This window comes from Geotrypetes seraphini, chromosome 3, assembly GCF_902459505.1.
Source record: "Geotrypetes seraphini chromosome 3, aGeoSer1.1, whole genome shotgun sequence".
Taxonomy (NCBI): Eukaryota; Metazoa; Chordata; class Amphibia; order Gymnophiona; family Dermophiidae; genus Geotrypetes; species Geotrypetes seraphini.
In genome coordinates this window covers 268,454,773-268,481,570 of record NC_047086.1, presented here as the reverse complement: position 1 = coordinate 268,481,570, position 26,798 = coordinate 268,454,773, and the positions used below count along the sequence as shown (strand labels likewise).

Sequence of the window (26,798 nt, the reverse complement as noted above, 5' to 3'; positions counted from 1 at the left end):
CAGTCCAGAGTATGAAACGCTATTTCTCCAGGATGAGAATGAGGCTTTGGAAAAAACACTGGAAGGACAATGGATTGATTGAGATGAAATTCTGAAATCACTTTAGGTAAGAATTTTGGATGATTATGGAGGACCACCTTGTCATGATGGAGCTTGGAGCTCACTGACTCATCTAGCAGAGGTGAGTGCAATGAGAAAACACACTTTCCAAGTGAGATATTTAAGATGAGCCGTATTTATTGGTTTGAAAGGAGGCTTCATCAAATGAGTAAGAACAAGATTGAGATCCCAAACCACTGGGAGCGGCTTGAGAGGTGGGTTGACATTGAAAAGTCCTTTCATAAATCTGGAAACCACAGGATGAGCAGAGAGGGTTTCCCTTCAATAAGCTGATGAAAAGCAGCAATGGCACTGATGTGGACTCTAATAGATGTGGATTTGAATCCACATTGAGATAAGTTTAGCAGGTAATCCAAAACTGAAGACAAGGAGGTAGATTGTGGCTCCTTGTGAGGAATAGTACACCAAGTAGAAAATCTAGTCCATTTCTGGTTGTAACACTGCCTAGTGGATGGCTTCCTGGAAGCCTCTAGAATGTCTTGTACAGATTGAGAGAACTGTAGAGTGGCAGTTATGTTGAGAGGAACCAAGCTGTTAGGTGTAGAAAATGCAGGTTGGGATGAAGTAGAGACCCTTGACTATGTGTAAGCAGAGAGGGAAATATTGGTAGAAGTAGAGGCTCCCTGCTGCTGAGTTGAAGTAGAAGGGAAAACCAAGGTTGTCTGGGCCACCGAGGAGCTATCAGAATCATGGTGGCATGCTCCTTCTTGAGTTTGACGAGAGTCTTGAGAATAATAATAACAGTTTATATACTGCAGGACCGTGAAGTTCTATGCGGTTTACAATGATTAAAAGGTATTACAGATTGAGTGGAATAAACAAAGTTCAGGGTTAGTGAATAACAGTTCTAAAGATCATTTGTTGAGGACTAGGATTGTATAGGTCAGTTACCTAAGTACTTCAGGAACAGATGTGTTTTAGGCATTTCCTGAATTCCCTATAAGTAGTAGGCACGAGCAGTTGCTCCAGATCTTTACCCCATAATGCTGCTTGATGTGAGAAAAGATGTTGGTGATGACTTTTAAATTTACAACCTCTAACCGGTGGAGAAACAAAGTTCAGATGTGAGCTTGTGAAAAAGATGTGAGCTTGTGAAAGAGAAAAGAGGGAATGGAAGGAATGCATAGAGAAACTGATTCATCCATACTAGAAGGAAAGCATCTGCCTCGAGACGATGAGGAGAGTATATCCTGGAGCAGAACTGAAGCAGCTTGTTGTTGTGGGGAGACGCAAAGAGATCTATCTGAGGAGTTCCCCACTGAGCAAAAATGTGATGTAGAGTCGAGGAATTGAGTGTCCATTCGTGAGGTTGTAGAAGATGACTCAATTTGTCCACCAGACAGTTTTGCTGCCCATGGATGTAGACAGCTCTCAGGAAGATGTTGTGAAGGATTGCCCAATTCCAGAGCTTCCTGACAAAGAAGGAGAGAGCCTGCTCCTCCCTGCTTGTTGACATAGTACATGGTAACTTGGTTATCTGTTTGAATGAGGACTACCTAGTCATGAAGAAGGTGCTGAAAAGCTTTGAGAGCATTGAAAATCGCTCTGAGTTCCAACAGATTGATGTGACACTGATCGTGCTGGACCAGTGGCCTTGAGTATGGAGACCATCGAGATGAGCCCCTGAAGCGTAGGTCGAGGAATCTGTCATGAGAACCTTTTGATGAATCTCTGGAAAGATTGGAAGAGAGCATCCACCAGTGGAGAGACTGTCGCAACGAAGGAGTCACTGTAATGTGTTGAGAGAGTGGGTCGCAAGATTGCTGCCATTGAGACACCAGGGTCCATTGAGGATTTCTGAAGTGAAGTCTGGCAAAAGGAGTCATGTGAACTGTAGAGGCCATGTGACCGAGAAGAACCATCATGAGTCTTGCTGAAATTGATGTGAAGGAAGATACCTGCTGACAAAGGTGAATGAGAGTATCCTGACGTGATTGAGGAAGGAATGCTCTGAGTTGAACAGTGTCTAGGATGGCTCCAATAAACAAGAGTTTGGGAGGGACGTAACTGGGACTTTGGAAAATTGACTTCAAATCCAAGACTTTGGAGAAAGGGTATAGTTTGTTGGGTTGCTACAATAACCTTTTGTTGAGATGATGCTTTGATGAGCCAATCATCCAGATATAGAAAGACTTGAAGACCCTGCGTCCTCAGGGCAGCAGCCACCACCACCAGGCACTTCGTGAAGACTCTGGGAGATGAGGTAAGGCCGAAAGGAAGGACCCGGTATTGAAGATGTAGATTCCCCACCCAAAATCTTAGGTATCTGCGAGAGGCTGGATGAATTAGCATATGAGTATAAGCCTCTTTGAGATCTAGGGAGCATAACCAATCGCCTTGATCCATCAGGGTTATACAATGTTGGGAGAGACAGCATCCGAAACTTTTCTTTGACAAGAAATTGTTGAGAGTTCTGAGGTCCAGGATAGGTCACAAATCCCCTGTCTTCTTGGGAACTAGAAAATATCGGGAATAAAAAATCATTATGTCAAAGGAACTTCCTCGATAGCTCGGAGCCTGAGCTTCCTGAAGAAGAAGGGGAAGTTGCGACATGCTGGAAGGAAACTCTCTTGGTGGAAGATCTGGTGGAACTTGAAGAAATTGAAGTGAGTAGCCCTCCCGAATGATGGTGAGAACCCAGAGGTCTGATGTAATCTGCTCCCATTGTTGGTAAACATGATGGAGCCAACCTCCTATGGGAAGAAGAGAAGTTTGATTGATGCAGGTAGATGTTATGCTCAGACTTACATTGTCAAAAAGACTGCGCTGGCTTAGCTGCAGCAGGAGTCTGGGGTTTTTGCTGCTGCTGCTGCTGCTGCTGTGGCTGTTTCCTAGGTGGAGGCCTGCAGAAAGCTGGAGTGGATTTCTGTGGATATCGATGAGGAGGCGACCTATAAAGCTTGGAAGCTGGAGTTTTAGCCTTAGATCGAATCAAAGAGGCAAAGGACCACTCATGCTCTGAGATACCCTTAGTGGCAGCCTCAATGGCACGGTAAATTGGCTAGACGTTCTGGCAAGTTAGGGTCCATGTCCACAATGCATAGCCAAGCCAGACGCCGCATTGCTGCAGCAAAAGCAGTGACCCAAGATAACATTTCAAAGGTATCGTAAGTGGCTTGAAGCATGAAAAGATGTATTTGAGAGAGGGTCTGCTGAAGTTGTTGGAACGCAGGCAACCGGTGTTCAGCCAGATCAGGGAAGAAGTAGGGCATGGTCTTAATGCAGTACTGTAGATAGGACATGAACATGAAGTTGTAATTCAAGATCCTGTTTGCCATCATGGAATTCTGATGAAGACGGCGTCCAAATTTATCCATCATGCGGTCCTCTCTGCCTGGAGGGACAGCACCATAAACCTTGGTAGGGTTAGATTTTTAAAGAGATGATTCCACCACTAAGGATTGGTGAGACAATTGCGGCTTCTCAAACCCTTTACAAGGAACTGTGCGATAACGATTCCATGTTAGAGGGGATAGCCGGAATTGAATAAGGAGTCTCAAGATTCCTGAGAAAAGTTTGTTTCAAAAAAAGATTCATGAGAAGTCTCATGGTGTCCTTTGGCGGATGAGGTAATTCAATTTCAGCCAAATCTTCAGGAGTATACTTAGACTCAGATTGAAGATCAATCTGAAGAGCCTTACTCATATCAAAAATAAATCTTGAAAAAGATGTGGATTTCAAAGCCTCCTCAGGAGAAGTGGAGCGAGACCTAGGCACTGCTGAGTAAGATGGAGAAGCTTCCCTGGAGTATTTAGAAGGCATGTCTGTATCCAACGTAAAATTCACAGAAGAAGCTCCGCTGTGTGATATAGGTGGAGTAAGAGAGTGCATACATTTAAGAAGCCTCGATGGAGAAGTCCCAGGAATATGAGGAATTGAGAGCCTCTACTCGTGCTTCATAGAGACAGATGAAGGAGTATCCCTCTAGATGGTCTCGAGAGAGGAGTTCGGGATCTGGATGTGCCTCTAGGTGGAGAAGCATGAGGCATTGAACGCTTCGGAATTCGAGACTTATGCCTGGGCTTGGAAGGGGTCTCGATGGGCCTCGACAAATGAGGCATAGGAGACCCTGTACTCTTCCATGTAGACTCTCTAGTCTTCTTTGAAGCAAGGTGTCTCAGGGATGAGGAGTGTTTTGATTGAGGCCTCGAATGAGGCTTGTCCCCCACGTCTCGAACAGGGTGAGTAGCTAGAGACTTGGACCTGGAAGGATGAGGCGAGGAGTCACTGGAGGACATTGGTCAAGACTGAGGAGGTTTTGCTCGAGGTGCCTCGACAGAATGCTCATGCTGGATTGCAGAAAGCAGGATCGAGGCAGGGGCAAGCTTGGCCAAAACAGTGGTAAGCTGCGTGGTCAGTATAGCTTGCAGCATGTCCTCGAAGACAGGCACAATGACAAGTTCAAGTTCAAGTTTATTTATTCTTAATGAATCGCCTATTTTAAATTACTAGGCGATGTACAATACAATTAAACATACAGTTAAAACATAGGTGATAATATATAAACTAACTTTTGTTATACAATAGAAATAAACATACAAGAATACATACATGATAAGAAAATAATAATTTTGGGCAAAAAACATAAATGAGTAGTGAGGATAGATATGGGAGAAATTACAATGTTAAGACAGGAAAGAAAGAGTTACAACAATGGGAAAAACAAATGGGAGGGAAGTATAAGCTTGCCGGAAATAAAAAAAGGGATATAATATTAAGAATCATAGGCATCTTTAAAGAAAAATGTTTTTAGTGTTTTTTTAAGTACGGTTAGATCTTTTAATTCTCTAATGTGTTGTGGTAAGAGATTCCAAGATTGAGGGGCCATAATGAAGAACATGTCATTTCGTCTGGTACCGATAACCTTCAATGAGGGGACAGAGAGGAGGTTAGAAGAGGTGGAACGGAGTGATCGTGTAGTATTATAGGGGATTAACTATCTATTGACAAATTGTGGCTCGTTAAATTTATGGTTTTAAAAACTAAGAGCAATAATTTAAACGTAATGCGATGACTTATCGGGAACCAATGAGATTTGATTAGCATGGTCGTATTTTTTAGCGTTATAAATTAGTTTCACGGCAGTATTCTGAATTAATTGCAGCCTTCTTTTTTCTTTTTGTGTGATGTTAATGAGAAGGGAATTACAATAGTCTAGTTTGGAGATTATTAAAGAATGGATAAGAATATTAGTGGATTCGGGTTGTAGGAACTTGGAAAGCGAACGGATTAGACGTAATTTATAAAAACATGTTTTAACGGTATTACTGATATGATCATGATAAGTAAGTTTGTCATCTATCAAAATGCCTAAAATTTTTATAGTGGTAACCAGTTCTAATACAGTATTGTTAATGGAGATTGGAGAAATTAATTTTGTGTCTCTTTTCCAAGAAAAGAGCATTGTTTTTGTTTTTATTAGATTTAAGGCCAATTTGTTTGTGGAAAGCCAATCTTGTATCAAGAGCAGTTTATTATTGATACATGTGATATCGTCCAAGCTTTCTGGATCTAAGGGATGAATAAGTTGTATATCATCAGCATATGCAAAAGCTGTAAAACCTAAGGACTGAGTTAAATTTAGAAGAGGAGAGAGGAATATATTGAAAAGAAGGGGAGATAGAATTGAACCTTGTGGAATGCCGTAATTTAAGGAATAACTTTTAGAAGTGAGATCGTTAAAGCTAATGACAGAAGAGCGGTTTGTAAGAAAAGATGAGAACCAATCTAAGACTTGGTCTTTGATTCCAATTGAATCTAGACGATCTAATAATAGATCATGGTCTGGAAAGCGCAGCAGTGCGCTCCATTGAGGGTGACCTTGAAGGCACGCTTAGAAGGAGGTCTCGTAGAGGCTGGCACAACTGCACTCGTTGCCTGGATTGTCTGAGAGTCAGCTGGAGGCTTCATAAATAGCGTACCTGCGGAGGAAAGAGGAGACTTGTCTGAAGTTGAGACCTTCAGAGGCACAGCAAACGAGGCCTTCGAGGACGAGGGCGACTTGCTCTAGGTCGAGGACTTGGAGGATAAGACTGCAATGGGGGTCGAGGCCAAGGTCTTTTCCAACAACAACCACGACAACAACAGGCTCAGATGCGACCGTGTTCCAATCTAAAATGGAAGCTTGGTTTGCTGACCTGAAAGCCGAAATGCTGGGGGTACAAGATGATGTTAAGGCAGCCCTGGCTGAGCTTCAAATGGAGGTAGTGGAACTGGGCAGCCGGGTTGCAGCGTCTGAGGAACATGTGTCTTGATTGGCAACTATGGTGGAAGAAACAGCGGCATCAACTAAGGATTTAGAGAATAGATTACGGCACTGCAACCTGAGATTTAAAGGAATCCCAGACTCTGACCATTATAAGAATTGTAAACAAGTAGTTCAGGAACTTTGCAGTCAACTCGTAGGGTCAGAGAACCCGTTGGAACCAGTGTTCCCTCTAAGCGGGCGGGTGTTGTGAGCAAACTTTTTTCACCGTGAGCCAAAAATATCGGGCGCCAGCAAGTTATGAGCCAACTCGCCCGATTCTCCTCTCGCCGCCCTGCCATCTGCCGTACGCCTCTTCCGATCGTGCGCTGTGACGAGAAACGTGTGCGCTGCGATGTAATATTTTGTGCGCCAGCGCACGCCAGCGCAGCTTAGCGGGAACACTGGTTCAAATGGTTTTATTTATTTCCCCAAATTTATTTTTGTTATACGCATTGAAAATATTTGATATTGCGTTTAAATCAAAATCTCAATAAACTTGAAACGAGTGCCCGTGAGATTGTGGGAGGGTTAAATACTCAAAACTTAGAAGTTTTTGCTACGCCAGCTTTCTGGTATCTTTACATACAGTGGCGTACCTAGCATATGTAACATCCGGGGCCCATCATTTTTTGGCACCCCCCCCCCATCTGTAAGAAAAACATGATTTTTAGTAACAAACCACACGTCACACATGAGTACCTAGGAAAAGGCAGCATCTTACATATTGCAGTGAGCAGTACATCAATACACCCATTGTAAAACTAAACAAGCCAGACCAGCACAGATCAATCCTACACCGTCAATCCTAACAGAAAACCATGTCTTTCGAACACACAGAACACAGAAAACACCTTCGCCTAGTAAGGAATATGTAATCACAAACTAACCCCTCCCTCTTTTACAAAACTGTAGTGTGGATTTTAGCTACGGAGGTAACAGCTCTGATGCTCATAAAATTCTGAGCATCAGAGCTGCTACCACCAAGGCTGGTGCTAAAAACGCTTCACAGTTTTGTAAAAGGGGGGATAAAATAAAAATACATAGACAAAGGTTAAATTGAACCAGCAAGAAGCTGGACTCTGCATACAATGCTTCACAGAAACAGTGACACATGTCTCCTAAAGCAATAAATAAATAGAAATTTTTTTCTACCTTTGTCTTCTGTGGTTTCTCCTTTCCTCATCTTCTTGTAACTCTCTTCCTTCCATTCACTGTCTGCCGTCTCTCTTCCCCTATATGGCATCTTCTCTCCTTCTATGCCCCTTCCAGAAACTGTATGCCTCCCCCTTCCATCTCTCCTTTCACCCCATTGGTCTGGCATCTCTCTCCTCGCCTTCCCTCTCCCACACCTCTCCTCATAGTCTGGTATCTCCCCTTCCCTGATTCTCTGGCATCTCTCTCCTTTCCTTTTCTTCCATCTTTCGCTCCCCCTCCATGCTCTCACATCTCCCCCTTCCTTTTCCCTTAGACTGGCATACCTTCCTCCTATGCTCCAAGCCCTGGCATCTCCTTTAATTCCCTCCCTCATCTTCCTTCTCCCTCCAGCTGGGTACCGCAACACTCTTCCCTGCAGCTCTGCACTTCCCCACAATTGCCATGCTTCGGTTCCTCTTCTTCCTTCCTTCCTCCCCCCCCCCCCCGCGGGACCCTGCGGCAACATCAACTCTTACTCCCTCTAATGTCGGCCCTGCAGCTCCAGACTTCCTCGCACCTTCTCCCCTCCCCCTTTGGATCGCTATTATTTTAAATGTTATAGCCGCGGAGCTGTATCCATCAGTGGAGATGTCTAACCTCGGCCTGCCCCGGAACTCTTACTGCAGCAGCCGCCCGTCTAGGCAGGAACAGGAAGTCACTGTTGCAGTAAGAGTTCCGGGGCAGGCCGAGGTTAGACATCTCCACTGATGGATACAGCTCCGCGGCTATAACATTTAAAATAATAGCGATCCAAAGGGGGAGGGGAGAAGGTGCGAGGAAGTCTGGAGCTGCAGGGCCGACATTAGAGGGAGTAAGAGTTGATGGTGCCGCAGGGTCCCGCGGGGGGGGGGGGGGGAGGGAGGGAGGAAGGAAGGAAGAAGAGGAACCGAAGCATGGCAATTGTGGGGAAGTGCAATCCCCCCAATGCGTCCCCTTACCTTACCTCCCCTTACCTTTGCGACGCGTGTGTGCGCTGTGAAGAGAAACTTTGCGCTGCGATGTAATATTTTGTGCGCGAGCGCAGGCCAACGCACCTTAGCGGGAACACTGGTTGGAACCCTCCAACATGATATTGCTACAGGTGCATAGGAGCCTTGGAATTACCCAATCTAATGGACCCCGAGATATCATTGCATGTTTTGGGGATTACTTGCTCCAGGAACGTATTTTGCAAGAGGCATAGTGTCACCAGCAGTTTGAATGGAGCGGTGTTACAGTTGGAATCTATCAAGACTTGGCTTTAGTCACATTGCAAAAACGGAGAGCTTTTCGCAAGGTTACACAGATGCTCCAGCATGAAGGCCATCGTTATCGGTGGCTGTTTCCCTTTGGTCTCTGGATCACAGTGAATGGGAGATCTAGGAAAGTAGAAGTGGCAGATGCATGGCTGGTTCTTAAAGACTTAGGATGTGATAGATTACTAACACAGGACTCCTCTGGTTCTTCTTCGGGTAGATCAATTAAGCTGACTCCATGGCAGATGATTACCCGAGGGGGGAAGAAGCATACCAAATCTGCAACATGATGAGTGCTTCCACTTGGGTCACAGACTTTTGTTTAGTTCCTGGATGGTTGCCATGTGGGGACAGTTCTGAGCAGATTTCTAGCTCTGCTATGGGTTGTGTGGTTTCAGTGTTAGGTTGTATGATGGGGATGGGGTTGATGGGGATGGGGTGGATGGAGATGGGGTGTGATGCCATGCTGTGCTGACTGGGGAGAGTGTGTATGGTCTTGAAGGCTCATTTAAAAAGGGGAGGGATATTCTGACAAGCTGGCTAAGGGATTGTAGGAGAATGGGCTTTGATTTGGGCTGTGTAAATGGGAATTTTAGTGGGGGGATATTTATGTTTTCTTTCATGCTTTCTTGTTGTTGATATGAGGAGTGGTGGAGTGAATTGCCTTCTGGGGATGACCTCATTCTTACTCTGTCTTATCCTCCGTGTGGGGGATCAGTACATCAGGGGGTTGGGGGAGGGAGTGGGGACAGGACATGGATACTCGTAGCCATGGGGCAGCAGAGAGTACTGTACTCCAGGTAGGTTCCTGGAATGTGAGCGGGTTAAATAGCCCAGGTATATGAAGTGTGGTCTTTCGGGAATTAAGGCAGATGCAATGGGATATCTGTCTGCTCCAGGAGACACATTTGAGACCTCATGATGCGGCCTTATTACGGTCTCCTTATTTTAATCAGATTTGGACGCATCAGGAGGCTGCCTCACAGAAAAAGAAAGGGAGTCTTGCTGTTGTAGTAAGGAAAGGGTTGGGTCTTTCTATTGACCACATTTATCGCGATTCTCAGGGACGCTGTTTAGCTCTTAAGGGTATACTTCAGGGAAGAGTGGTGATCATAGTGACCAGGATCATTTCTACCAACAACTCCAGGGACAACTTCAGGGCTTCCTTATGGGGTTGATATATGTGGGAGGGGATTTCAATGTCATCCCTGATGCTCAGTTGGATCACTCTAAAGGGGAGAGAGGGACACAAACTTTCCATTAGAGCCTTTCAGCCTTTCATGCAGTTTCTCAGAATAATGGATTGTTGGCGCCTGCTACATGGCACGCAGCGTAATTATTCTTTCTATTCCCATGCTCAGAAGACATATACACGTATCGATGTTGAGGAATGCAAAGATATACAAAGAGACCTGAACAAACTGAGCGAGTGGCCAGAAAGATGGCAGATGAGCTTCAATGTAGAGAAATGTAAAGTCTTGCATATAGGGAAAGGGAACCCGATGTACAGCTACACAATGGGAGGGAGGGTAATGGGGGAAGGCAACCTAGAAAAAGACTTAGGGGTATTGGTGGATAAAACAATGAAGCTGGCGGTGCAACGTGCAGCGGCCTCAAAGAAAGCGAACAGAATGTTGGGCATTATCAAAAAGGGTATCACTACCAGAACGAAGGAAGTTATCCTATCACTGTACTGAGCGATGGTGCGCCCGCATCTGGAGTATTGCGTCCAATACTGGTCGCCGTACCTTAAGAAGGATATGGCGATACTCGAGAGGGTCCAGAGAAGAGCGACTAGGATGATAAAAGACATGGAAAAACTTTCGTATGCTGAAAGACTGGAGAAGCTGGGGCTCTTTACCCTGGAAAAGCGGAGACTTAGAGAGGACATGATAGAGACTTATAAGATCATGAAAGGCATAGATAAGGTGGAGAGCGACAGATTCTTCAGACTAGCGGGGACAACAAAAACAAGAGGGCATTCAGAAAAATTTGAAAGGAGACAGTTTCAAAACGAATGCTAGGAAGTTCTTCTTCACTCAGAGGGTGGTCGACACCTGGAATGCGCTCCCAGGAGAGGTGATAGGACAGAATACAATATTGGGTTTCAAAAAGAGATTGGATGACTTCCTGAAGGTGAAGGGGATTGAAGGATACAAATAGCGGGTAACTTTACAGGACACTAAATGAATAGGGGATACACGTTTTAGGTAACCTGGGGGACCGCCGTGGGAGCGGACTGCTGGGCACGATGGACCCCTGGTCTGACCCGGCAGAGGCAATGCTTATGCTCTTATGTTCTTATGATGGGGTCTGGGTTCATGGAAATTTATGAGACACTATCAAGGTAGCGGATATAGGTGGGATTCAGGTGTCTGATCATACCCCGGTGATGGTGCTGAGTGTAGGAGTCTTGCAGAGCAGAGGTACTAGATACTGGAGACTTAGTGAATTGTTTCTGGGTATTCCTGAAGTAATTGATGAGATTCAGACAATGATTAGAGATTATCTTGACTTTAATGATAATGGGGAGGTGTCCGACAGGGTTTTGTGGGATGCTATAAAGTCAGTTGTGCGAGGGGTGATTATTAAATGGGGGACTAGGGTCATGAAGAGGCGCAGTAGTGAATTCTTATGATTGCGGGAACAGCTGATCTCTTTGGAGTTGGAACATAGGATCTGGGATCACCGGTACATGAAAACTCTTGGGAGCCGCTGCAGGCTGCACAAGGAGGGTATAATACAGCGTTCAGTGCAAGAGACACCATCAAATGCAACAAGCACAGCTTCAATGAAACAGGAACTTTAATCTTCAAAACAGAAAAAATAACAGAATACTTGTCAGGATGATTCTGTAGAAGCCAACAGGCTTCAAATGCCCATTGCAAAACTATGTCAGAAAATAGTCTCTGTGGGAGAAACAAATCAAAATAGTCCAAAATCATATAGCAAAAATCTTCCCTTCATAGAGTTAAGTTCACTTTCAATTTGCAGTCCAAAAAGTGTTCATAGCAAAAGAAAAGAAAACTTCAAAATTAAAGCAATAACTTCAGGGCTGTATCAATTCAGCTTCAAGCCAGTGCTGCTGTACTGACTTCTTCAGCAACAGAGTGCTGGTTAGACAATGTGCTCCGTGTGGTCTTTAAACTGCCAATAATTAGGCCCACTATCCCATCACAGAAACACGGGGCAAACCCCACTGCCTCTGACTATCACAGTCCACTTTCCTACCAAGGAAAGAACAATTAAACTTTCAAAAGGAAAAACCAAAACTTCAAAATAAAGTCCTTGCCCAGTTCCACAAAAGAGCAACTTCACTCTTCAGCTGGAGTAAGAATTATTCAGCTCTTGCAAACAAACAGGCAAAACAAACTTGAAGTATTCTTAGCAAAACATTTAGTTACTTGTTTTTAGGCAGCAGACTTCCATGGGTGCAACTTCATGAGACAACTCAGCACTAGTATCAGGGCTCAGTTCCAGCTCCATGGCATGCGGTTCCTCCAGCAGACTGAGAGGTACTTCTTCCCCAGCCTCTGTTAACTCCTTAGATTCAGGAGTTTGGCTGCTATCAGGAGCTCCCAGCCCTAAGCGCTGTGACCTGTCCTGCTGCTGTTCCTCCCTCCTCTGATTCTCCAGAAGCTTAGTTCTCAGGGATAGCAGTCTGTGGCCCCGCCCCAAACCCTCAGTTGGAAAGGATTTCCGGGTAATCACCTTGGGACACAGTGGGGGATGGGAACCTTACACTCCTGCTCTCCCGCTCCCTCTACAGGACAAAGAAGGAAAGTCCTCTTCTGACTCAAGAAATGGTTTAACTGAAGGAATTTGAGAAGGGTCTGGATTAGAACTGTGCACTGCTCTAGGGACACTCCTAGCAGGCATAGTCTGCTTATCACAAAGCGCACACATAATTCTAGACTTTGGAGGAAATTGCAACAGGTGTTTGATGGAAACTTCGCACCATCAAACACCACTTCGACCACCTCTCCTTCCGTTTACTGGTCCAATCACTAATCCTAAGCATACTGGACTACTGTAATATCATATACCTGGGAGCCTATAAAAACACCATCAAACGTCTTAGAATAGTACAAAATGCCGCTGTCCGCCTCATTTTTGGCCTCAAAAAATATGACCACGTCAGCCCCTACTACACCAAACTCCACTGGCTGCCGGTGGAGGCAAGAATCTTCTTTAAATTCGCCTGCCTCTGCTTCAAAACCTTAGAAGGCTCTTCTCCAACCTACCTATCTGAGCACCTCGAAATTGCAGGCCCCTCTCGTACTCGAAATACCTACTTGTTTTCTTTTCCCTCCCCGAAGGGCTGCCTCTACAAAAAATTCCTCGACCGATCCCTAGCATTCCAAGCGGGCAAATGGAACAAATGCCTCTCCACTCTCATCTCCAATTCCCCCCCTATCAAACTTTCAGGAAATTAACCAAAACCTACCTTTTTGACAAATTCCTCTGAATGCTCTCCTCTCCTCCCTCCTCCTCCTCTGACCTTGACCCTCCCCAGACTCTTTACCGCCGTATGTAACACTTCTATTTGTAACTCTGCTGTATGTAACTCATAGCAAACATAACTACTCCGACTATATTACCTACCTGCAAAAATTAACTTCTCCGTAAATGTATCGTCTAAAATGTAAATCTAACTTGATTGAAAAATGCATAGTCTGAAATGTTAATGTAACATTAACGAAATTGTATCTTCGCTGTAATTGTACAGTCTCTTCTTTTGTTAACCGCATAGAACTTCCATGGTGATGCGGTATACAAGAATAAAGTTATTATTATTATTATTATTAAATTAGCAGCTTATGAACATGTGAGAGAATGGCTTAAAATTCATGTTTATGAACATAGTAATAAAGCTAGTGCTTCCTTAGCCCGCTATATTAGTATTAAACAGGCTAAAACAGTTATTATGAGAGTGAAAGATGTAGTTCACGGATACAATTGGTAGGACTTTTTTGCAGCATTACCGGGAATTATATGGTCAGGAGGGGGTGGAGATGCAGGATTTTCAAAACACCTTTCCACCACCAGATAGAGGAATTCTTGAAGAGCCTCTATCCCTGTCCAAGGTCCTGGGGGCTATTAAATTAGCAAAAGCTGGCAAATTGCCTGGGCTGGATGGCTACACCACCAAATTTTATAAGCAGTTTGGAGATCTCTTGGGCTCTTTTTTGGTGCGAGTGGCGAATGGTGTCAGGGAGGGTGAGGCACTACCAAGATCCATGGGGGAAGCCGGCATCTCTTTGTTGTTGAAGCCAGGTCAGGTCCCTTTTTGCTGTGGATCATTTAGACTGATCTTCCTATTGAATGTCGATGCTAAACCTATTGCGAAAGTATTGGCTGTCCGGTTGGGGAGGGTGCTTCCGAGTTTAATTCATAAGGATCAGGCGGGTTTCATCCAAGGGCAGAGAGTTTGAGATAATATTAAACACACCTCGCATTTGATGTGGCAGAGACGTGAGCCGGCAGTTTTGATGGTGGTTGATGCTGAGAAAGCATTCGACCGAGTATTGTGGGAGTTTTTATTGGCGGTTATGGAGCACATAGGCTTGGGGGAGTCTTTTTGTGGTTGGGTCCAGGCATTTTATCAGTCTCCGCGAGCTTGTCTCCAGATTAATGGCAGTTATACTGATTTTTTTCTCCATTGGGAGGGGTCCCCTCTCCCCATTAATTTTTGGCCTATCTATAGAGCCGTTGGCCCAGTATATTAGACAGCATGTGTCTTTGCAGGGCATTGAGTTTGCGAGCTATGATCATCGTATTGCATTTTTCGCTGATGAAATTTTGCTCTATATTACTAAGCCTAGATCTTCTATCCGCTTTTGTTATCTATTTTTGAGGTCTATGGAACAATATCTGGCTTTAAAATCAATCTAGATAAAACAGAGCTTTTGAACCTTACGTTGGTGGAGGAGGAAATTAGTTATTTGCTGGAGAGATTTCCCTTCCAGTGGGCTCAACGGGAATTGCGTTATTTGGGGATTCATATTCCGTGTGACCTTTCTCATCTGTATGCTGTTAATTATAGCCCAGTACTTCGTAATTTACGAGGGGGCCTCCAGAGATGGCATGGGCTTTGGCTTTCCTGGTGGGGGAGAATTGCGGTGGTAAAAATGAATATTCTACCTAGATTATTATTTCTTTTCCAAACACTTCCGGTGCGGGTGCCGGCTGCTACCTTTCAGAGACTGCATTTCCCAGGGGGTGCTGTGGGGGGGACAGGGGGTGGGAGGTTGAGGGGTTCCTAATTTGTGCTGGTATTTCTGTGATGCCCAATTATGCATGTTACTGGATTGGGAGCTGGGTACCCAGAAATGGTGGGTGCAAATGGAACAGAGCATGGAAGGGGTGGTGCCGCATAGATGTGTTTTGTGGTCCTCCATGGCAGAAAGCTGCTGGCAGCAGATGACGGCTAACACCTTCCTGCTACATCTGCTTAGGGTATGGGATAAGGCTAAGAGGGAGCTAAAGGGAGGGTTGGTGGTGTCTTCTTTGGTCTCCCTTTGGGGGGAGTCTCAATTTCCGGCAGGAGCTACTAATCTAGTTTTTGAGCATTGAGAAAGAGTGAGCCTGAGAACCTTTCAAGGTGTCTTAAGCCTAGATGATATTATGCAGTTCAGTGTTTTGAAACTTAAATATGGGCTCCCTGAGGGTGATTATTTAGCCTATCTACAAGTGTGACATTTTATGGGATCTAAAGGTTGGCATAGATTGTCACCCTTGGGAGGGAAACATCTGGAAAAATTGTGGATTACTTTACAGACAGTACCCCGGCCTATTTCTATTATGTATCAATATTGGAAAGGGAGTGTTCTTCCCACTTTTAAGTTCAGATCTCAGTGGGAGAGAGATTTGGGACAGAGTTTTACTCCCAGGGAATGGACTGCTATTTGTGCAGAGGTGGGTAGGGCATTCACCTGTGCCTTGGTGCAGAAAAATGCTTATAAAGTTCTCACCCAATGGAATTACAGTATTACACGCCTGAGCGGTTACATACCATATATCCTGCAGTTTTGGACAGGTGCTGGCGTTGCCAGCAGGGTTTGGAATACTTTTTACATATTTGGTGGGACTGTCCTGTGCTGAAACCCTTTTGCAATTAGTGGTAGGGGAATTGTCTCGCTTGCTGGGAGCTCCAGTGAGGAACACTTCATTGGGCTGTTTATTGGGTTTATATAGTGTTAAATATTTTAAATGGCAAACTAAAATACTGCGATGGGGCCTAGCAGCGGCTAAATGTTTGATAGCTGGTTCTTGGAAGACTGCTAGGGTACCCAGCTGAGAGGCCTGGTGTTTGAGATTACAACAGTGGGGCATATGGAGGCGATGGTGGCTGAACGCAGTGGACATTTTGTTCTTTCTGTGAGAACCTCGGCTTTAATTTCTGAAAAACTGATGACTTTGCAAGTGGGGTGAATCTATTTTCTTTGGTGTACATTGTTTTAGGAGGGAATGGGGGCTGTGATTGGCTAGGAGTTCTTTGGGGGGGAGGGAGGGGGGACGGATGTTATTGTAAAGCTCGCTGAATAGTGGGCTAGATTGAGGATTTTGTTCAATTTGTCTGGAGGCTGTGTATGTTTCACTCTTCTTTTCTCTTACTATGGATATACTGTATTGTTTTGTTTGTAGTAGTGTGCAGTAGATATTTGTTATGCGGTTGTTATCTTAATTATCTTGAAAACTTAATAAAAATTTTAAATATTAAAAAAAAGACACCTAGACAAACTTCACGAAGAGTTTTATGTGTCAAGTGAGAGAATGGTCAGCACTTCAGCAATTCGAGATGTAAAGAGTTCAGAAATGTTGAGATTCCTGAATATAGGCACGTGGTTCCTCCGGAGTGACAAAAGTTTTTGAGCTGTCTTCCACAAAGATCTTCACTTTAGGTGTATTGAACTGCATATTACAAACCTCTGTTTTTAGGCTCTGTAAACCGCACTAGCAGTTTAACGCTTGTAATAGCACGTGGTAAACCGCAGGGTACGCTAGCCACTACCACCTCCTCTTGAGCAGGCGGTAGTTTTTGGCCAGCACGGGGATTAACATGTGAAGAAAAGTCACGCGCGTTAACCCCGCTAGCGCGGCTTGATAAAAGGAGCCCCAAGCCAGTATGTTGTGGCTCACTGCTACTGCTGCTGAGAAATTGTGAAACAGTAAAATTTTGGTGCCACTGTAGTCCAAAGATCATTTGTGTGTGTTTTAAATTTATTTCAAAAATTTCTTACCCACTTAAACCTAAATGTACAAGATTCAATCATAATAATAAAAACACACATACATCCATCATAACACAGTCCCAATATCCTCATAAAAATATTACTATTCATTCACTTAACAGCCTCCATAAACAATAGTTTTCAATATCTTCTTAAATTTCTGAAGATCTGAAAGTACTCTTAATGGTTCTGTCAATTTATTCCATGACACCCCTACTATTGAAATTACAGATGCTCTTGTGTTTTCATAATGAACATGTAAAAACTCATTTGTAGATAAACAATCTGAGAGGCTAATAAGAGTGTCATTATTTGTGTCAAATACCAAGGAATGTTATAATGAATCACTTGAAGACCCAAGACAAGAATTTTAAAAACAATTCAAAATTTTACAGGCAACCAATGGAGTTTTTTCAACCAAGGTGTCACATGCTCAAATTTCTTCGGCCACGTATAGAGGGACATGATCTTGTCATCTGCAAAATTTAATGTTTGGACCAGAACCATCCTGGGTATAGGGTCAACCTCACGCCTGGGGCCCACACAGTGCACTCTTTCCACCTTAACACATGTACCTCCTGGTCTTAGTTCAATGGCCTCTGGTATTCAAGTCTAGGGGCCACAAATCTGCATCTCTGACAGACTCTGGTATACCTTCAATGCAGAGGTTGTTTCATTTTCCTCTGTTTTCCTGGTCTTCATGCCTGTCTTTAGCATGATTGAGTTGTTCCTGTAGGTCTCAGAGTTGTTCTTCCATTGAGAGCATTCTATCCTCCTGCTGGGACAAGTGCTATTCTGTCTACTGGATTCATCACCCTTGTCTTTCTAGTGTATCCTTAATGTCATCCATGGAAGGCTGTAGCTTAGAGAGTTTGTTGTCCTGGATTGGCAATAATTGTTTGGTGAGCTTCTTTACTGCCTTGTCCTGTAGAGTAATTATCAGACTTGGTGGAAATGATGATTGGTTGAATCTAGCAAGATGGCACAAAAGTGGTGTTTTAATGGGTATGCCTTGCGGTCGTATGCCAGTAGAAATTCTAAAAACAAAAGGAATTGACCCCAAAATATCCACAAAGAAGAAAATCCAGAGAAAACCAAAAAAACTCTGTGGAGTGACGATGTTCCTAAATGGACTTTATTTGAAAGTATCAAAGTTCCAAAGGTACACTAAAATCATCCACATAAAATAATTCCATCCACATAAAAGTAAATCATCCACATAAGAGCCTAGGTAAATTATTTTATGTGGATGGTTTTAGTGTACCTTTGGAACTTCGATACTTTCAAATAAAGTCCATTTAAGAACATTGTCACTCCACAGAGTTTTTTTGGTTTTTTTCAGTAGAAATTCTAAAACTATTCCAATCTCTGCAGGGCAAGCTTTATTTATATATTTTATTTAGTCTATCTTTTAACCCATGAGCAAAGAATGGGTTACAAATCTAATATAATAAAGAGCTAGCCGCGCATGCGCACTCCTATTTGCGTGTTCTGTGCGCTGTAGGTCTGTGGCCGAAGTAGTGCGCATGCGCGCTAATACGTCACCTCCAGAAGCCGGACCGCAGCCAGACGACGATGTCCGTTCCTCCTGCCGCCGCCGCCGATCTCCGTTTCTCCTTTGCCGCCCACCCCCTTCTCTTCCCGTGGGCCCGAATGGCGATTCCAGCAACGTGTGCATCAGTCTTCACACGCTGCTTCGGGCCCTTCTACTGCCCTGATTTGCTCTGCCGCATCTCTTATGATGTCATCAGGGATGTGCCAGAGTAAATCAGGGCAGTAGAAGAGCCCGAAGCAGCGTGTGGAGACTGATGCAAGCGCTGCTGGAATCACCACCTTTGTAGTCCGGACCGTGGGAAGGGAAAGGGGGGAGGTAGAGGAACAGGGAACTGGGGGGGGGAGGGAAATGGAGGGGAAGGGAATGCTGCTTTGGACGGACAGACAGAGAGAGGAAGGGAAACACAAAGAAAATAAGAAAGACACAGGGGCAGGTGCACAGGGAACTGGTGTGGGGGGAGGGGGATGGAGGGGGATGGAATGCTGCTTTGGGGGAGAGGGAAATGGAGGGGAAGGGAATGTTGCTTTGGACAGACAGACAGAGAGAGGAAGGGAAACACAAAGAAAATAAGAAAGACACAGGGGCAGGTGCACAGGGAACTGGTGTGGGGGGAGGGAAATGGAGGGGGATGGAATGCTACTTTGGACAGACAGACAGAGGGAGGAAGGGAGACAGAAAGGAAAGAAGAAAGACACAGGGTCAGGGAGATACACAGAAAGACAGACAGGCAAAGGGGGCCGGGACAGAGACAGACAGAAAGGACAGCGGGAGCCGCGTCAGGAGGGGTGCGGGATGCGGCAGTGGGAACTTTTCCAATGGGTGCAACTGGGCAGCTGTCGGGAACCTCTGATCAGGGGCAGAGCAAGGTAAGAGTATCATAGGGATAAGAAGGAGGAGGGAGGATAAAAAAGGAAGGGATGCCTACTGATGGACAGGGGGAGAAGGAAAGAGATGCTGATGGACAGAGGAGGTGAAGAAAAAGGAACGGAGGACTAATGTTGGACAGAGGGAGAAGGAAAGAGGTGCTGCTGGACAGGGGGGAGGTAAAACAAAGGGAGAAGGGCTGCTGCTGCATAAGGAGAGCAGTGAAGGGGTGGTGGTGGACACAGTGGAGGTAAAAGGAAGGGAAAATGGACAGGGGGAGCAGGCAAGGGGTGGTGATGGACAGCCAAGGAAAATGAAAGGCAGAAAGAAAGAAAGCGGCTAAGGAGAGAGAGAGAAAGAAAGACAGACACACACACATATGTTCTAGCACCTGTTAATGTAACGGGCTTAAAGACTAGTATATATATATATATATATATATATATAATATAGGTCAGTAATGAGATAGAATAAACAAAAGATTTATATTAATAACAGGATGAATTTAACATATGGGCACAGAATTCTTACAGCAATTGGACAATTTTTCTTAAACAGCAGAATGATACTACTGTATGAGCATAGACTTCTTAAGCGACAAAACAATTTTAACAAATACTTCAAAACCAGCGGAATGGTTCCCAGGTTAGCATATATGAAGAACCTGATAGTATTGGTTTAGGGATAGGAACTCCCTTGGGGGACACTGCTAAATGAAAAGAAGGGGTTTCACAACTTTCCTGAAATTTAGTATTCCTGCCAGTGATCTGATACCTGGCGAGACTTGATTCCATAATCTAGGCAAGAAATGAGAGTAAATACATCTGTGGGCATTTTCTAGTTGAAAGGTTCATACTGGAGGTATAGATAATCTTTCTTTCACCTTATAATCTTAGAGGCTGGTTTGAGATATAGGTTAATAATTTTAATGACATATAAGCTAGGACCATTTTATCAAAGAACCTGAAGGCTAGTGTCAGGGCTTTGAAAATACAGCATTTTTGAATAGTCACTGTACAGAGGCCAGTACTGGAGCAATGGGATTACAAATTTGCAGATTTTTCAGTAAGTGAAGCGCTTCATTTTGCACATGTTGTAGTCATAGTAGATTTTATGTAGCTAGCTAGACCAACAAACAGTGTAAGTGGGACAGGATAAAGGTATAAAGTAGTTGGGTAAATTCAGCTTCGGAAAAGTACATTTCAATTTTCTGTAATTGGCATAAGTAGTAAAACGAGGTTGATACTACCTGAGAACCATGACTCGTAAGTGACAGGTTAGAGTCGAGTATTACCCCAGGAGAAAGGACGGAGTGAATGCAGTGTTTCTTATGAATCTAGAGAAGTTCTGTTTTGGATGCATTTAATTGTAGATATTCTACAGTCATTCAGCCTTTGATTTCTGAAAGGCAGCATTGAAGTTTTTTGATTTGGGTGTCCCGGTTTGGGAAAAAGTTAAGTTTCCAGTAAAATGTGGGGGGTTACAACCCCCCAAACCCCCCACAATGCCGCCGCAATCTGTATTAAGTAAAGTGGGGGGGCTCCCCAACAAAACCCCCCTTCGGAGCCCCTAAAAACAGTAATTTTCTTCGGCGCGTGCCTTTGTCTTCCTGACCTGGAAGGCTTCGGTGGCGGTGGCACTTGGCGGGGGGGGGGGGGGGAGGGGGCAGGAAGGAGAACATGGAATTCCTAGTGGTGGTGGCAGCAATTAAAGACACAAGGGGCGGGAGACCCGCACAGTGCCGCATATCCCAAATGAGCAGCTCGCATATGTACCGCATGTTGAGAAACACTGGCATATACAAATGATTTCAGCCTGAATGCATATTTAAATGCTGTAATTAACTACTTTGCAGCTATACTTCGCAAAAGAGTTACTCAAGTGCATTCTGTGAGGTCTGGGACATTGTTAGAAGGGTTGGCTTCCCATAACAAAACACCTGGTGGTTTAATGCCCCCCCCCCCCTCCTCAGGCATTGACCCCAGCCCTAGTCCCCAGGAATCCTCCAAACCTTAAACCTTCCTTTCAGCCAGAAAATAGCCTGGTGTCCAATGGCCTCTGAGCCCCTTCTCTCCTATCTACAAAATTGCCTGGTGGTCCAGTGGCAAACCCCAGCCAAGCCCAGCCCACATGGTGACCCCAGGCTAGGCTAGGCCCACCCAGTGGCCTCCTCCTAGGCTAGGCCAGGCTAGGCCTGGCCAGCCCATCCCAGTCACCTTGGCCTGGTGGTGTAGTGCGGACCAACTCTCTCAATGACAAAATAGTCCTGTAGTCCAGTGCTACTAGACCACTAGGGCAGGACTTATGATGGACAGAGGGAAGGGAGGGGAAGCCACTAGACCATGGGGCTTTTTTTTTTTTTTTTTTTTGTAAGGTTGGGGTAAGGGAAAGTCGGCTCTGGGTGGGCGCTGCTAGACACCAGGGGCTCATAATCAAAACGAAAATATGTCTAGAAACCCACCTAAATCGGTAATTGGATGACCTAAAAGACAGGTCATCCAAGTGCCGATAATCGAAGTGGGTTTTTGACGGGTGCGGGCAGGAAAGACTGCGCATCCCTCCTGCCACGATCATTGTGGGGGAATCACAGTAGGTGCAGGCAGTAGGGACTGGACATCATTCCTGCCAAAGAACTTTTTTGGGGGGGTTACAAATCTTCTTTTGAAAAATATTTGCCTTAATAAGATCTATTTTCTTGGCACAGCCATTCCTCAGCATTGTGCTGTTTACTTTGACATGGATTGTTGGATTCGTAGCACATTACCTAATACCTCAACTCCGAAAGCACCATCCTTGGCAGTGGATTTCACACCCTATCCTTCAGAACAAAGAGTCCAAACAGCGTGAAGTCACAGGTTAGTGACATAATTATAGGTTTAGGAATATGGTCTTATATAGAAGGTAATATTCAAAATATTATACAAAGGTAAAACAAAGTTGTTTAACAGCAATAGCAAGATACTAGTTCTCAAACATGGATGAAGTCATTGGACTGAGGTCCCGACACTGAAAAGCTTTCCATAACAGTAGGACTCGTAAAAGCAGTCCACAGCTGATGCACAAATGGATTCTTTGTGGCTGCTAACGATCCTCATAGCAGCCAGTGAGAGTCCTATGTTAATGCATTACAAGGAGCTTATTAGTATTGTAATGAGCTTTCCTTGTGATGCACTAATCTGTGCTGAAATTTTACAGTAGTTCTGGAGCTACCAACAGTTATTGTGTGTATATTGTATGAATGCACAACACACACAAAACAGTGTGCATGCTCACACAACACATGCACAACAGCTGTGCCCATTACAAAAAAGAGTCTGCATCTTGCTGCGATTAGCTGAACCACCAAGGAGAGCATCGATTCCCCTCTGAGCCCTAAGCTCAAAGATAGTCAGTCCCCTCTTATGGCAAACCTGACAGCCGTACCTTTGGTGGAAAGATCAGAAGGAGGGATACCCACTCCCTCCTGCCTCAAGACCCACCTCTTCAAAATGGTGACCCTGCCCCTCCCAGTGCATCTGAAGATTAGCGGTAGAGAATGACACGGTGGCAGTTATCCGCGGCTAACCCACCGAAATGGGGGGGGAAGTGCTCAAAGCGGGCACAGGGACAAGGCCATCCACTGTCTCGTGGAGCGGTGAATGGCCTTGTCCCTACAGCTAAGGAAGTAAGGCGCATGGTAACTGATCGCGCGTGGCCCCCTCCCTCCCACCCTATGGCCAAATCTATCTCCCTCCCTCCCTCTTACCTTCGTGGCGCTTTAATAAAGAAACTTACTGAAGCCGGTAAAGCCTGCCTGCAGTCGTGTGTGTGGGTGGAAGCTTCTCCTCTGATGCACCTTCCGGTTGTATAAGAGGAGAAGCTTCCGCCCCCACACACGCGACTGCAGGCAGTCTTCGTCAGCTTCAGTAAGTTTCTTTACTAATGCGCCGTGAAGGTAAGGGGAGGGAGGTAAATTCTCGGGCCGCTAAAGGGTGGTGAGGTGGCGAATGGGAAGGGTGGTGGTGGGGAGAAGATGCTGGAAGGGCAATGGGGAGGATAGAGTGGGGAGAAGATGCTGGAAGGGAAATAGGGAGGACAGAGTGGGGAGTAGACGCTGGAAGGGAAATGGGGAGAACAGAGTGGGGAGAAGACGCTGTAGGGAAATGGGGAAGACAGAGTGGGGAGAAGACGCTGGAAGCGAAATGGGGAGGACAGAGTGGGGAGAAGATGCTGAAGGGAAATGGGCAACAGAGAGTGGGGAGAAGACGCTGAAGGGAAATGGGGAAGACAAGAGTGAGGAGAAGATGCTGGAAGGGAAAAAGACAGATGTCAGACTAAGGGGGGAGTGGAGGGAAAAAGATGGGTGCCAGACCAATTGGGAGGGGGTGAAGGGAGAGGCACAGTAACACAGCAAATGGAAGTCTCTGAGAGAAGACAGACAATGGATGGAAGTAATTGAATGAGAAGATGAGGAAAGCAGAAACCAAACAACAAAGGTAGAAAAAAAATATTCTATTTATTTCCTTTTTTTTTGCTTTAGGATAAAGTAGTATATTATTTGTGTTGATAAAAAAATTATTAACAAAGCCCTGCCAGCTGAACATCTTTATCTCTAGTTCAGCAGCCAGAACTTTGATTTATAAGGCAGGAATAAGCTAAATATTGCAGTACTGAGGCTTGTTTGGATACTGTGGGGATGGGGACGGAGCGGTGAAGGGGACGGCAGAGACGGAGCAGTAAAGGGGATGGCGAGGATGGGGCGGTGAAGGGGATGGTGGTCCAGGGATGGGGCAGTGATGGGGACAGAATTTTTCCCCGTGTCATTCTCTAATTAGTGGCTACAGAGAGTCCTGCCAGCTCAGCTGATTGGGGATTATCCTGCTGTGATCAGATGAGCCGGCAAGTAGAGTGAGCTGTGGCAGGGTCCAGTAGAGGTTCAGGCAGGCAAGAGGAGCTGTGCTAGTGATTCCTCCCCCTATGCATGCTATTCGTACAGAGCATCACCTACTACAAAAAAAATTGCTCCCACCACAGTAATTTTTACCATGATGTTGGAACTTTGTACATCCTGCCCTGAGTCCTTTGTACATCCTGCCCTTTTAAGAATATTTTCTTAAAAGATTACAGAGCTTTCAAATATGCTGTATCATGGCATTCATATGAAGCCCCCTTTACTTTGATATATAGCTATAAATTGGAGAAGGTACAGAAAAGGGCAATAAAAATGATAAAGGAAAAGAATACATTCTTTATGAAGAAAGGCTGAAAACTTAAAGGCTCTTCTGTTTGGAGAAAAGATGACTGTAATGGGATGTGATAAAAGTTTATAAAATCATGACTGGTGTAGAATGGCTAGATTGGGATCAGCTGTGCAACCTATTAAATAATCCTAAAACAAGAGAACTATAAAACCAACAACTAGAAGACTGAAAAGAAATCAAAAGTTTTGGGGGTTTTTTTTCATACAATGCATAGTTAGCTGTGGAATCTGTTAAAAACGAGTGTTGTCAAGATGTCCAACATTGTGGAATACAAAAGAGGTTTGGACTAGTTTCTGGAGGAAAAATTTGTTAAACTCTGTTCTAGTGTAATGTGTCTAGTGGTCCTGAGTGCTTGGGTTTTGTATCTGAATTAGCAAGTTGCTTGCAGAAAACTGTCATTTTTTCAAAACCACCTCCTTTCCAGGGAGCTGCTCCTGCTCACTCAGTTTGTTTTCTACAAGCAAGTTGCTCAGAAGTGTTTTTGATCTGCTCTGTGGTTTTATTTTAGAGTATTTTTTTCAGTGTTCTTTGGAGGCTTGGTGCCCAGAGGTTCCCACTGTGAGAAGATGCAGACTTACATAGCAGATGTATGCTGCTAGCAGGATCAGTCTTTGGGACCACCTAGCTAGCAAGCCTGCTTTTATATTTTTTTTTTAACTTAGGGGCCATCCCCTGCGTAACTGCTCGCATCTCTGATTTAGTCAGGAACTTTATTGCAGGCTGCTTGGCTCCTTCCCTTCTCAACTGGGACTAAGTGGGCTGGTTGCATGGTCCTCTCCCTTCCCCCTTTCATAGCGTGGTTTTCTGGGGGTTGAGGTTCAGACCAACTTCAGTCCGACTGGTAGCCAGAATACCAGGTTCATTCAGTGAATCTCTGAGGAAAATTTCTTCTCCATTGATTCCAACTGAAAATCTATGCTGAAGCAAGCAGTCACCAAATTAAATTTGAAGACACAAAATGGCTTCTAAAATATTCCAAAGCATACTGCAGCCTCAACACCTGATCACCTTACCTGATCAAAGCAACTATAGGAAAAATAACCCAATGGCTCACCTAAAAACTGGCCTTTTCCTCAAATCAGGAGGAGGAATTATCATATCTTTGATTCTCAGAGATCTTAATATCCACTTTGACTGCACTAATGCGAACACCTCAGAAATTCTTACTCATATTAATAATCTTGACTTACTTCCCTTGGTAACCGGTCCAACACATAAAGCCGGCCACACTTTAGATATCTAATCTAATCTAATCTAATCTAGTCTTTGATTTATATACCGGGTCATCTCCCAATAGCACTCAACTCAGTTCACATGTAATTAAGACTAGAGTACATAAAAAGAAAAGCATGAGAGAAGTAAGAGCTGTATTATCATTTCGTTGATACTATAGTTAAGCCGTTTAAATATTGTTTGAACAGCAACGTTTTCAGGGCTTTACAAAATTGTTGTAGCTGGCCTATCAGTCTAATAGAGTCAGGAAGTCCATTCCAAATCTCTACCAGCTTGAAGTCAAGAGACTGAGTCAGCTTCCCAGCAGATTTAATTCCCTTAAAGGAGGGGAAAGATAGCTTATATCTCTGTATATTCCTTGAATGACAAGATCTAAAGGTATTCCAATATAAGGGGACTAAAGGGTCAAATATTCCATAGAGAAGCTTCTGACTACCTTCTAGGTCCATGTTTTCCAGTCCTGTGGTCATATCACTATCTCGTTTCTATATTCCATACGTCTATATCTGTTAATTTTAAAATCCTTACGCTAAACCGTGTGGGAAAAAAAGGAGGAGGTCTAGCAATTATTCTTAAAGATGGATTTGAGTTTGAACTATTAGATTCCAAAATGACAGACCAACTAGAAATTCTAGCCTGTAAAATTAGAAACCATCATCTAGAAGAATCCCTATCATGCATATTATTCTATGTCCCACCAAAAAGCTGGCCAAAAGCCAAAGAAGACTTCTGTGCATTTGTCCTAACAATTCACTCGGTTCTTCTTACAATATCATCGCAGGAGACATAAACTTACACCTAGATGAAGAGGACAATACAAACGCGAAAGAGTTTACAAACTTTCTATCCCTACTCAATTACAACCTCCCTCTCCCA

General features: G+C 44.4%; 1 protein-coding gene across 1 annotated transcript in view; it reads left to right on the top strand.

Moving 5' to 3' along the window:
• PCNX2 (pecanex 2) overlaps window positions 1–26,798 on the top strand; it is a 1,104,481-nt gene that overhangs the window by 543,888 nt on the left and 533,795 nt on the right. The window contains 1 exon segment of the mRNA XM_033937641.1: window positions 22,154–22,304. Coding sequence (XP_033793532.1) covers window positions 22,154–22,304 — 151 coding nt within the window.